Below are 13,404 nucleotides of genomic sequence, written 5' to 3'. Positions count from 1 at the left end.
GATACAATAAACAACTCCTACAGATTCGCAGGTGAAGTGTTGCCTCACTTGGAAAGACTTCCTGAGGCCCTGAATGGAAGTATGGGAAATTGCTGCAGAAAATTCTTAAGGATAGAATATATGAGCATTTGGAAACCTATGGCTTAACTAAGGAGAGCCAGCATGGCTTTCTGCAGGGCAAGTCATGTCTTACCAACTTGACTGAAATTTTTTGACAAGGGGTGAGAGAGATTGATGAAGGTAGAGCAGTAGATGCTGTCTACATGGATTTTAGTGAGGCATTTGACAAAGTCCCTCATGGAACGCTAATCCAAATGATCAGGATTCATGGGGTCCACAGTGAATTGGCTGTCTGGATTCAGAAATGGCTAGTACGTAGAAGGCAGAGGGTAGTGGTTGAAGGGAGGTATTCAAACTGGAGGTTTGTAATTAATGGTGTTCCACAGGGATATGTACAGGGACCTCTGCTGTTTGTGATGTGTTTAAATGACCTGGATGAAAATGTAGACGGGTGGGTGAATAAGTTGATGGATGATACTAAGAATGGTGGAGTTGTTGATCATGTAGAATACTGGCCAAGAATACAGTGTGATACAGACCAGTTGCAGATATGGGCTGAGAAATGACAGATGGAGTTTAGCACAGATAAACATGAGGTGTTGCACCTTGGTAGGGCAAATGCAAAGAGACAGTACACTGCTAAGGGCAAGGTCCTCAACAGTGCAGCTGAATGCAGAGATCTTGGCATCCAAGTTCAGAGCTCCTTGAAAGTGGCCACACAGGTCAGTAGGGTGGTTAAGAAAGCTTATGGAATGCTTGCTATTTATTAGTTGAGTCATTGAGTTCAAAGGTCAAGAGGTTATTTTGCAACTTTGTAAAACTCTGATTTGGCCACATCTAGAGTATTGCATACAGTTCTGGTCACCCACAATAGGAGGACGTGGTGGCTTTGGAAAGGGTGTGGAAGAGGTTTACCAGGATGCTGCCTGGTTTAGAGAGCACGGGCTATCATAACAGGTTAGACAAACTTGGGTTGATTTCTCTGGAGCGGCAGAGGTTGAAGAGAGACCAGATTGAGGTTTATAAGATTATGAGAGGCATTGATAGAGTAGACATTAAGTATCTGTTTCCCAAGGTAGAAATGTCTCATACCAGAGGGCATGCATTGAAAGTGAGAGGGGGTTAGGTACAAAGGGGATGTGAGTGGCAAGTTGTTTACTCAGAGCGTGGTGTACCAGGTACACCACTGCCTGGTATGGTGGTTGAGGCAAATACATTGGAGGCTTTTAAGAGACGCTTAGATAGGCACATGAATGTAAGGAAGATGGAGGGATATGGACATTGTGTAGGTGGGAGGGATTAGTTTTTTAGCTGGTTTGGCACAACATTGTGGGCTGAAAGGCCTGTTCCTGTACTGTATTTTTCTATGTTTTATTTTCCATGAGGTGTATGATTCACTTGCAAGGATAGGTGTCGGAAGGAAGTTTAGTGGGAGGAATGAACAGACAAGGGAATCGCGGAGGGAGTGATCCATCCGTGATTCCCAGTAGTCGAGGCTTTATGTTAAAGTTGTACTAGATGATGGTGAGGCTTAATTTGGAGTACTGTGTGCAGTTCTGGTCACCTACCTACAGAAAAGATGTCAACAAGAAAGTTTACAAGGATGTTGCTAGGTCCAAGGACCTGAACTATAGGGAAAGATTAAAAAGTTTAGGACTTTATTCCCTGGACCATAGGAGAATGAGGGGCGATTTCTTAGAGGTATATAGAATTACAAGTGGTATAGATAGGGTAAAGGCAAGCAGGTTTTTTCTGCTGAGGATGGGTGACACTAGAACTAGTGGTCATGTGTTAAGGGTGAGAGGTAAAAAGTTTAGGGAGAGTATGAGAGAGAACTTCTTCACTTAGAGGGTGGAGAGAGTGTGGAATGAGCTGCCAGCAGAAATGGTTGATTTCAACATTTAAGATAAGTTTGGATAAGTACATGGATGGTAGGGGTATGGAGGCCTATGGCCCAGCTGCAGGATGATGGGTCTAGGCTGAATAATAGGTCAGTACAGATTTGATAGGCTAAAGGCCTGTTTCTGTGCTGTAATGCTGAATGATTCTCCAACTTTCCACCATTAAATGCAGACATCCCACCTCTCCCGGAAGTTCCGGGAGTCTCCCGCATATTGATAGTGGCTCCTTGATGCCTGCAAATTATATAGAATATCACGGAAATCAATTTTTTTGAGAGCGAGTGAGAGAAAGCAAGAGAGAGCGCGAGAGCGACCACGAGAGAGAGCGCACATGTGAGAGAGCAAGAGCAAGCAAGTGAGCGAGAGAGAGTGAGAGCAAGCAAGCAAGCCAGCCAGAGAGAGCAAGAGAGAAAGCAAGCGCGAGCGAGAGAGCGAGAGCGTGAGTGAGAGCGCACCATGGAAGAGTGTTCCAAAAAAAAATAAAACATTCATCACCCCAGACTACACTAAAGTGTACCCCTGCCTAATAGGGGTCAAAATAATGACAGTGTTGCTCGCTGCACTGTTTGCAACAGTGAATTTTCTATTGCCCATGGTGGGTTAAGACTGTAAAAGACGTGTTGAGGTGAGTTGAACAGGTGTCATTCGTTCACTAGCATAGCTAACGTTATTTAAACTAGCTGGCTAGCTGCTAAGGAGCTACTCTATTGCAGACATCCCACCCCTCCTGGAAGTCTCCTGCAAATTGATGGTGCTACCTCCCTGAAATGAGTTTTTGCAGGGTGGGATGTCTGTAAATGATTTTCAAAAACTCATCTAAATCATATTATCGAACAACAAATTCAGTGTTTATCAAATACATAATTTAATATTTCCCTGCACAGTACCTTGTAACTATCAGAAGGAGGTAATCCCTTTGCTCCTTGGACATGCACAGCTCCTCCTTCTATACCTGCAAAATGAAATAGAACCCATCTGTTCCAGTTCTGGTATATCACCATAACAAATGTGAATACATTTTTACTTAAATGTTAATAAAACAATGCTTGGATATGTCATAAAGTCAACTGATTTACAATATTTAGCATACTTTTAAGTATCTGGAGTAAATATAAATTCTCTAATCTATAAATACAAGTATCAAGCAAATTCTAAACTTGCTTTAAACTATTAGATTAATTTAAATTACATGTCAATTAATAAACTCATATGAGAAGTAAACAAAGCTAGCACTTAATTTTGTCACAAGAAAGTGTGGCACACACTCAGTGCCTATGATTTTATGAAATCAGGAACTACAGTACTAACCTGTAGAGTTGTTTTAATATTGTTTGTATGTTTACAAAACGTACCACTTTGTAAATCAGATGGGTAACAGATACACAAGTGTATTCTCTACATTACGGTCAGCTCTTTATACGACCATAAGACATAGGAGCAGAATTAGGCCATTCAGCCCATTGAATCTGCTCTACCATTCCATCATGGCTGATCCTGGATCCCATTCCACCTCATAGACCTGCCTTTTCACCATATCTTTTGATGTCCTGACCGATCAGGAAACTACCAACTTCTGCCTTAAATATACTCACGAACTTGGCCTCTACCACAGTTTGTGGCAGAGCATTCCACAGATTCACTACTCTCTGGCTAAAAAAATACCTCCTTACCTCTGTTCTAAAGGGTTTTGAGGCTGTGCCCTCTAGTTCTGGATCCTCTCTACATCCACCCTATCTAGTCCTTTCAACAGTCCTTGCATCCTTTATAAAACGTCCAAGAGCACCAACAAAGCACTAACCATTATTAGACTTGACATGAAATAGCATTCAATTTGAATACTGAAGTGTTTGTTAGAGTCAGTGCAAAGACCTCAAAGAGAAAGACTTTATAATGCCAGCCTTTTGTGAATTCTGTAGTCAGACGAGGAGAAGTGATGTTGCCACCAGAAGCAGCTAACATGAGAATGGTAGAGCTAAACACTTTGAGCATCTGGTGCTCCTTTCCTCACAGATCCTTCTATTAACAGGGGCATTCATAAGATTCACCATTCTCCTTTGTAATTTGCAAACAGTTGATGTTGTATTTAAAAAAATGTTAAGTTTGTTACAGTTTAAAGAGAATAAAGTGATGCTAGACTGTACTGGAAATTCTCTGGGTTGAAAGCACACAAAGCACATCATTGCTTTCTAAATGATATCATATCTTTTCCCAGTAGTTAAGTTAATTACATCTAAACAAAAGAGTTCATGTAGAAGTTCAGGAAGAGATTAAATTCCATGAACTTGGTCATTAAAAAAACTTGTCATTTAGATATTAAACAGACTTCACCTGGCAGGGTAAAAGCTGGACCATTCAGTTATTTTTGCTGCTTGTTAGCGTTATTACCCTTGCACTGACGCACTTAAAATAATTACTGGTCATAAAATGAACTTTGTTAATAAGGAGATATGATTATTATCCTCCTCACTTACCATTAAGCATTAAAGTTATACTGTGATTGCGTTTCCTCTCTGGTCCCCCATGGTGGGGAAATTAAGGTTATGGAGAGGATTAGAGATCTGAGTTGTCAAGAGTCACTGAAAAGGCAACAGGAGTCTTTAAGCAACTGGGGTCACTTAGTGGGAAGACTGTTCAGTTACTGCAAGTTTCTTTTCACACCAGGTTGGCATGCACACGAGGTTTCAATCTTCAGCCAAGAAGTGCATAACATTTTTCAGTTCAGAATGAGCAAGGAGGTATGATGCAGGTTAGTACAGATCACACTTATTTTGTTTATGTAATAACAATTATAAACATTGATACAAAAGCAATTCAGTGGTGCACAATATTGTGTTTGGTCTGTGTGTCCCAAACTGATATTCAGAGGGAAGGGGCAATTATTAAATTAACAATATGAAATACTTTTGTAGTGTACATTTGGTTGTGGAAGTCTTGAACTTTCAGAGAACTGTTTGCTACTGTCATTCCAACTGTGCTCCGATACAGGACTGCCAACTTCATGCAGTTTCCCAGAAGTTATGCTGGAAGTCTGCCCACTGAATCTGTGTTTGGTTAGATCTGGTGCAGGTTCAGTGACCCCACTCACTTTACTGGAGAGGAATGATTCCAGCATGGACAGCCTAGTTTCAAGAAACGTTTTTTTAATATTTGTATGCACACAATGTATTTAGTTATTTAAGGTGGCTTCTGGTACTTGTTTGTCATAAGTACACATTTATTTTATTTCAATGCAAATGTTAAATACAAGAACAATTATTTTTTTATTTTTTTAAATCTTGACTTTTTGGAATCTTGATCATTTTGATGAAGATGTAGGTGGCCTGATTTGTAAAATTGCAGACGATACAATAATTAGTGGATTTGTGGATAGTGAGAAAACATATTAAATGATTCAGCAGGATACAGACCAGCTGAAAATGTGGATGGAAAAATGTTAGACTAAGTTTAATTTGGACAAGTACGAGATGTTGCACTTCTGAATGTCAAGTGTCGGACGAAAGTACACAGTAGATGACAGGATGCTTAGGAGGACTGATGTATAGATAGGCTCCATTCACCCCACTGAGTCTACTACACCATTCAATCATGGCTGATTTCAATTTTCAACCACATTCTCCTGCCTTTGCCCCATAACTGTTAACATCCTTAAATCAAGAACATATCAATCTCTGCCTCAAATACACCCAATGACTTGGTCTCCACAGCTGTATGACTAACCAATTCTACAGATTCACTACCTGCTGGCTAAAGAAATTTCTCATCTCAGTTTTAAAAGGATGTCCTTTTATTCTGAGTCTTTGCCTTCAGATTCTGGACTCTCCTACTAATGGAAACGTTCTCTTCCACATCCACTCCATCCAAGCCTTTCATTATTCAGTAGGTTTCAATGACATCAAGTACTGACCCAGAGCCCTCAAACACTAAGCTTTTCATTCTTGGGATCATTCTTGTGAACCTCCTCAGGACCCTCTCCACATCTTTTCTTATGTATGGAGCTTAAAATTGCCCACATTTTCCAACTATGGTCTGACGAATGCCTTATAAAGCCTCAGCAGGACATCATTCCTCTTAAAAAAAAAGAATGTAAAGCTTTGCATGCAAGACTTTCAAATTATCTCTTATACTTGTCTTCTCAAAATGAATCCTGATTAGTATTTGCTTTCCTTACTACCAGGTCAAATTAATCTTAAGGGAATCCTGTACTAAGACTTCTAAGCCCCTTTTGCACCTCTGATTTTTAAATTCTCTCCCTAGTCAGAAAATGATCTGCACATTTATTCTTCCTACCAAAGTATAAACTCCAAACTTCCTTATGTTGTATTCAATTGATCACTCCTTTATGCTATTTTCAACCTTCCACTTACCTGCCCACTCTGCTAACTTGTCCTGGGCCTTCTGCAGACTCTCTTGCCTCCACAACACCATGTCCCTCCACTATCTTTGTACAAACCCCATTTCCAGAAAAGTTGGGATATTTTCCAAAATGCAATAAAAACAAAAATCTGTGATATATTAATTCACGTGAACCTTTATTTAACTGAGAAAAGTACAAAGAAAAGATTTTCAATAGTTTTACTGACCAACTTAATTGTATTTTGTAAACATACATAAATTTAGAATTTGATGGCTGCAACACACTCAACAAAAGTTGGGACAGAGGCATGTTTACCATTGTGTTACATCACCTTTCCTTTTAATAACACTTTTTAATCGTTTTGGAACTGAGGATATTAATTGTAGTAGATTTGCAATTGGAAATTTTGTCCATTCTTGCTTGATATAAGACTTCAGCTGCTCAACAGTCCGTGGTCTCCATTGTCTGATTCTCCTCTTCATGATGCGCCATACATTTTCAATAGGAGATAGATCTGGACTGGCAGCAGGCTAGTGAAGCACACACACTCTGTGTCTACAAAGTCACGCTGTTGTAGCCTGTGCAGAATGTGGTCTGGCATTGTCCTGCTGAAATAAGCATGGACGTCCCGGGAAGAGATGTCGCCTTGACGGCAACATATGTCTCTAAAATCCTAATATACGCCTCAGAGTCAATGGTATCTTCACATACATGCAACTCACCCATGCCGTGGGCACTGATGCACCCCCATACCATCACAGATGCTGGCTTTTGCACCTTTCACTGATAACAATCTGGATGGTCGTTTTCATCTTTGGCACAGAGAACTCAACGCCCGTTTTTTTCCGAAAACTAGCTGAAATGTGGACTCATCTGACCACAGCACACGGTTCCACAGTCTTTCGGTCCATCTGAGATGAGCTCGGGCCCAGAGAACTCATCGGCGTTTCTGCATAGAGTTGATGTATGGCTTCCTCCTTGCGTAATACAGTTTCAAGTTGCATTTCTGGATGCGGCGACGGACTGTGTTGAGTGACAATGGTTTCCCGAGCCCAGGCGGCTATAATTGTCACAGTAGCATGACGGTTTCTTAGGTAGTACCGCCTGAGGGCTCGAAGATCACGCACATTCAACAGTGGTTTCCGACCTTGGCCTTTACGCACTGTGATGTCTTTGAATTCTCTGAATCTTTTCACAATATTATGTACTGTAGGTATTGAAAGACCTAAATTCTCTGCAATCTTGCATTGAGAAATGTTTCTTTTGAACTGACTAACAATTCTCTCACGAATTTTGGCACAAAGGGGTGAGCCACGACCCATCTTTGCTTGCAAAGACTGAGGCTTTGATGGACGCTACTTTTATACCCAGTCATGATACCTCACCTGCTACCAATTAGCCTGCTTAATGTGGAGTCTTCCAAACCGGTGTTACTTGAATATTCTGTGCACTTTTCAATCTTATTTTAACTCTGTCCCAACTTTTGTCCGCTGTGTTGCAGCCATCAAATTCTAAATTTGTGTATATTTACAAAATACAATTAAGTTGGTCAGTAAAACTACTGAAAATCTTTTCTTTGTACTTTTGTCAGTTAAATAAAGGTTCACGTGAATTAACATATCACAGATTTTTGTTTTTATTGCATTTTGGAAAATATCCCAACTTTTCTGGAAATGGGGTTTGTATTTTCTGCAAACTTGGGCACAATGCCATCAATTTCTGCAAACTTCAAAGTAAATTTATTATCAAAGTACATATATGTCACCATTATACAACCCTACCCCTGATTCATTTTCTTGCAGGCAATCACAGTAAATACAAGAAACACAACAGAATTAATGAAAGACTGAAACCAACAGGACAGGCAACAATGATAATGCAAAAAAATTTGCAAATACAAAAATAAATAAATAATAAATAAATACACAATAAATATCGAGAAAGTGAAATGAAAAGTTCTTGTAAGTGAGACCACAGGCTGTTGGAACAGTTGAGTGATGGGGCGAGTGAAGTTATCCCCTCTGGTTCAAGAGCCTGATGGTTGAGGGGTAATAACTGTTCCTGAACCTGGTGGAGTGAGTCCTGAGGCTCCTGTACCAGCTTCCTGATGGCAGCAGCAACAAGAGAGCATGTGCTGAATGGTGGGGCTCCTTGAAGATGATACAGTGCTCTGCGTAGACATGACCAATGGTGAGGAGGGCTTTGCCCATGTTAGATTGAGCCACACTCACTACTCGTTGTACGCTTTTCGCTGGAAGAGCATTTGGTGTTTCCATACTTGGCCTAGGTACAACCAGTCAATATACTGTTCATCACACATCTATAGAAGTTTGTCAAAGTTTTAGATGACACGTCAAATCTTCATGAACTTCTAAAAAAGTAGAGTTACTGCTGTGCTTTCTTCGTAATGGAACTTAAGTGCTGGGCTGAAGAAAGATCCTCTGAAATGATAACACCGAGGAATTTAAAGATGCTGATCCTCTCCACTTCTGATCCCCCGATGAGGACTAGCTCATTGACCTCTGGTAGCTGGTTGCATCACAGCCTGGTATGGAAACACCAATGTCCTTGAATGGAAAATCCTACAAAAAGTAGTGGATATGACCCAGTTCAGCAGGGAAAACCCTCTCCACCATGGAGCACATTTACATGAAATGGTTGCCGCAGGAAAGCAGCATCCATCATCAGGGACCCCCAGAACCCAGGATGTGCTCTCTTCTTGTTGCTGCCATCAGGAAGAGGTACAGGAGCCTCAGGACTCACACTGCCAGGTTCAAGAACAGTTATTACCCCTCAACTATCAGGCTCTTGAACTGAAGGGAATAACTTCATCTGCTCCATAATTGAAATATTCCCACAACCTAAGGACTCACATTCATTGCATTTTCTTGATACTTATTGCTTGTTCATTTATCTATCGATTTATTTATTATTGTTATTTCTTTCTTTTTGTTTTTGCACAGTGTGTTGTCTTTTGCACACTGGTTGAGCATCCAAGTTGGGTGGTCTTTCATTGGTTCTGTTATGTTTATTATTGTGTTATTAAGTATGCCCACAAGAAAATGAATCTCAGGGTTGTATATGGTGACATATATGTACTTTGATAATACATTTGCTTTGACTTTGCTGACATTGAGTGAGAGGTTGTTATTCTGGCACCACTCAGCCAGATTTTCCTTCTCCTTCCTATATCCTAATTCGTCACCAGCTTAGATTCAGCCAACGACAGTGGTGTTGTCAGCAAACTTGAATGCGGTCGTCCAGAACATTAATGTATGAAGTGAAAAGTTTGTGGGCTCAACACTGACCCTTACTAGTCACCGACAACCATCCTGAAAAAGCCCCTCCACCTTTTATCCTAACTCTCTGCCAAACCATGCTAGTATCTTGCCTCTAACATCATGGGTTTTTATCTTGTTTATGGCTCAGTAAACTGGTTTTCTCTAGTGTTAGAGGCCCAGGGATGACCTGATATGTATATATAAAACTGCGAGGTATAGTTATAATAGTCAGTCAGGGCACTTTTTTTCTCAAATACTGGAGGGCCTAGCTTTAAACTAAGGTGGTGGTGGGGGGGGGAGGTTTAAAAAAGATTTACAAGGCAAGTTGTTGTTGTTTTTTTTACACAAAGTATGATAGGTTCCTGGATTGTGTTACCAGCAGAAATCGTGGAAGCAGATACAATAACAATATTTAAAAGGCATTTAGATGAGTACATAGACAGCTAGGGAATGGAGGTGTGATGGCAATGGTATGGATTGACATCACAGCTGACAAGACTTTGTGGCCATAAGGCCGATTCCTGTACTGTACTGTTCTGTGCTCTATTTGCTTCATAAAAATGTATATCAAACCCCTCAAAAATATTGAACTGAGTTTCTTTACGAATATGATGGATATAAAATAAATGAAACACAGAATGATTAAAACCTTATACAATATAAGACATTTTAAAATTATGAGAATCGATCAACATCAAAGCCACTCAACATCAAATATTACCAGAGTGGAGTCTAAGTTTTTGCCACTGTTAAAGATTCAAAAACATGAAAACAAATTTGCCATTCTGTTTAAAAATGATATTCATTACAGAAAGCTGACTGAAAGGAAAATCAATCACAACCTTTAGCCCTGTTCAGTCATATTCAGAGTGCCCTATAGCAGCGGTCCCCAACCACCGGGCCGCAAAGCATGTGCTACCGGGCCGCGAGGAAACGATATGAGTTAGCTGCACCTTTCCTCATTTCCTGTCATGCACTGTTGAACTTGAACACAGGGTTGCCAACCGTCCCGTATTGCTGGGACATCCCATATATTGGGTTAAATTGGTTTGTCCCATTCGGGACCGCACTTGTGCTGTATTTCCCCCGCTAAGGTAGAGCATTCCTATGAAACCTTTCATACCGAAATGGCGTAAAGCGAAGAAGCAATTACCATTAATCTATATGGGAAAAATTTTTGAGCGTTCCCAGACCCAAAAATATAACCTACCAAATAATACATAAAACCAAAAATAACACTAAGATATAGTAAAAGCAGGAATGATATGATAAATACACAGCCTATATAAAATGAAAGTGATGTATTTACAGTGTAGTCGGGAAGATTAAGCCAAAACCGATTTGTGGGGGGGGGGGGGAAATTGGCACATACGCGCATGCGCACATCACATATGCGTACGTCACTCATGCATGCGCACACAGGTGCCCGCGCAAGGCTTCATAGTCATGGTAGTCTTTCCCGGGGTAAGGTGTCCCGGGATTTGACTGCTACTTTTGTCCCATATCTGGGAGTGAGAAAGTTGGCAACCCTAACTGTAAAAGACATGTTGAGGTGAGTTTAACCCTACTTGAATACCACCCCCCCACCCCCCGTTTGGCTGGTCCGCAAGAATATTGTCAATAATAAACCGGTCCGCGGTGCTAAAAAGGTTGGGGACCCCTGCCCTTATAGCAATTCACACTTTGAGCACAAAATCTATTTAAAAATAAACCAATGGTAGGCACCATTCATCCGGTCTGGCCCCCTACACATTAACATTGTTTAGGAGAGCACATGAGGTTGGGTGCAATCTTAGCAGGACACTGAGTTTCCATTTTTAACAACAGTGTGGGAAATGCCTTATCACACGTGTCAAATTGAATAAAATAATCCCTCTCTATATCTTTAAACAACAAAGAAATGACAAGGTCCACCTGTCAAAAAATATAATTTTAAGTTTCTTTAATAAAACTTTTCTACTTCATACTTTCCTTATTATGAGGGATGTTAAATATTGAGAAATGCATCACCTTTGCACAGCCAGTTTATAGAACTGACGGCTGGGAGAGAAAAGATTCTAATATTCTATTTTCCAATGTGCCCAATGTGCCCTTTTGCTGACTGATCCAGAACTGACAAGATTGTTTTCTCATTTCAAAACATGAATAGGTTATATAGCCTCTTGATTTTACACAACCATATAAATTAGATCATTGTTCAGAAATACAGTATTTCCACTTCCTGCCTGAATTGCATTATGTCTCAACATGCCCAGTTGACAAAAATGTATCATATGCAGTCTTAAAACCCTTAATTTCCTAAATTAATACTGTCCACAGCATCTCTGAGTGACAATTTTGGATCAACAGCTGCGAAACATCTCTGTAGATTTCTGCCCAAATGTAAGAAAGTTAAAAATACATTGTCTATTTATAAAACAGCTTTATGCATTTGAAAGAGATGATAGAACCAACAGACCTGATATTTCAGATATGGTAACGTGGGAGAAATTGCAGACAACATCAGGCAACTGGTAGTGACGAGGGTCACCTATCTCATACACAAGCTGCTCAGACACAGTACCAAATGATACCAAGCCTCCAGTTTTAGGTGGTTTAGAAAGGGTGAAACTTCCATCAGAGGAACATTCAAGCACTGGAAAGCCAATGTTATCCCTGGAAATAGATAATACAGATTTAAGCAGTAGACATTAGAAATGAGGCAACAATAACTGAAAAAAAATGTTGAAAATGTAATAGCTCTCATGTTCAGGTTGGAACTCCATAAACTGATTATCTAGGAGGATGAATCTGGGATGCAAAAATAATTTTGCTTAAATTAGGCTAGATTAAATGCGTGAGTTGAATAGTAGGCTCATCCAGCTCACTACACTCATCCATCAGTGCTGATTAATGAGCGCTTCATTCAAATCATTTTATGAGTCAGCAATTAAAGAACTGATCTAAATACTTGCTAAATGTTGTGAGAGTACTTGCCTCTAGTATCTACCCAGTCAGTAGGTCCAGACTGCAACCACACTTGGTGAAATGTACTTTACCTCCAATCTCCTGTAAATCTTTTACTTCTTATATTCAATCTAGACCTAGACAACTCTATTATGGGGAAAAGTTTCTCATTATTCTTCATAATTTTGTTCATCTCTCTGAGGTCCCACTCCTCAGCATTTTCTACTTGAAAAATAACAAACCCAGCTTATCCAGTCACATCTCATAACTGAAAAGTTCCATTCCAGGCAACATATCCTCCAATCCCTCTCCAGAACAATCCCATCATTCCAAAAGTGTGGTGATCAGCAATGTGCACAATATTCTCGCTGAAGACTCATCAACATGTCATAAAGTTGTTCCATGGCCTCCCCGCTCTTATATTCTATGCACTTGTTAATGACTCTAGTATCCCGTTTGTTTTCTTTACACTCCCATCTATCTGTACTGTCTGGACCACCAAGGGCCGTCTATTGCTCCATACTTCTTCGAGACCTGCTATTCTAGGTACATACCCTTATCATCTCCAAATGCATCACCTCACAAGGGATTAAACTTTATCTGCCATTGTTCCATATTACTGATCAGTGTCTTCTCTAATCATTTAAGATTCACGATTCACAACACCATTGACTTTCATGCTGACAGCAAAGATATGGATTGTATTGCCTACATTCCTATCCAAATTATTAATGTACAGTACTGTGCAAAAGTCTAGGATGCTGTACTGCAGTAATTTTATGTATTGCACTATACTGCTGGAAAAAAAACAAATTTCATGGCATAAATGAGTGTTTCCCTCTGCTTATCCACCCAATATGAT

General features: G+C 40.1%; 1 protein-coding gene across 11 annotated transcripts in view; it reads right to left on the bottom strand.

The window, feature by feature from the left end:
• The window catches only part of LOC134345510 (uncharacterized), a 267,873-nt gene that overhangs the window by 124,707 nt on the left and 129,762 nt on the right, over nt 1–13,404 (bottom strand). For all 11 annotated transcript variants that reach the window (XR_010017712.1, XM_063046270.1, XM_063046269.1 and 8 more), the window contains 2 exons: nt 12,055–12,251; nt 2,849–2,913 (listed from right to left, as the gene is read on the bottom strand). Coding sequence is in view for 10 of the 11 variants with exons in the window: in XM_063046270.1 (XP_062902340.1) it covers nt 2,849–2,913; nt 12,055–12,251 (262 nt within the window). In the remaining variant the exon portion in view is untranslated. The remainder of the gene's footprint in view (nt 1–2,848; nt 2,914–12,054; nt 12,252–13,404) is intronic.

This window comes from Mobula hypostoma, chromosome 4 (genome assembly GCF_963921235.1).
Source record: "Mobula hypostoma chromosome 4, sMobHyp1.1, whole genome shotgun sequence".
NCBI classification, from domain to species: Eukaryota; Metazoa; Chordata; class Chondrichthyes; order Myliobatiformes; family Myliobatidae; genus Mobula; species Mobula hypostoma.
Note: the sequence above shows the minus strand (reverse complement) of the source record. Positions and strands in the feature narration are given on the sequence as shown.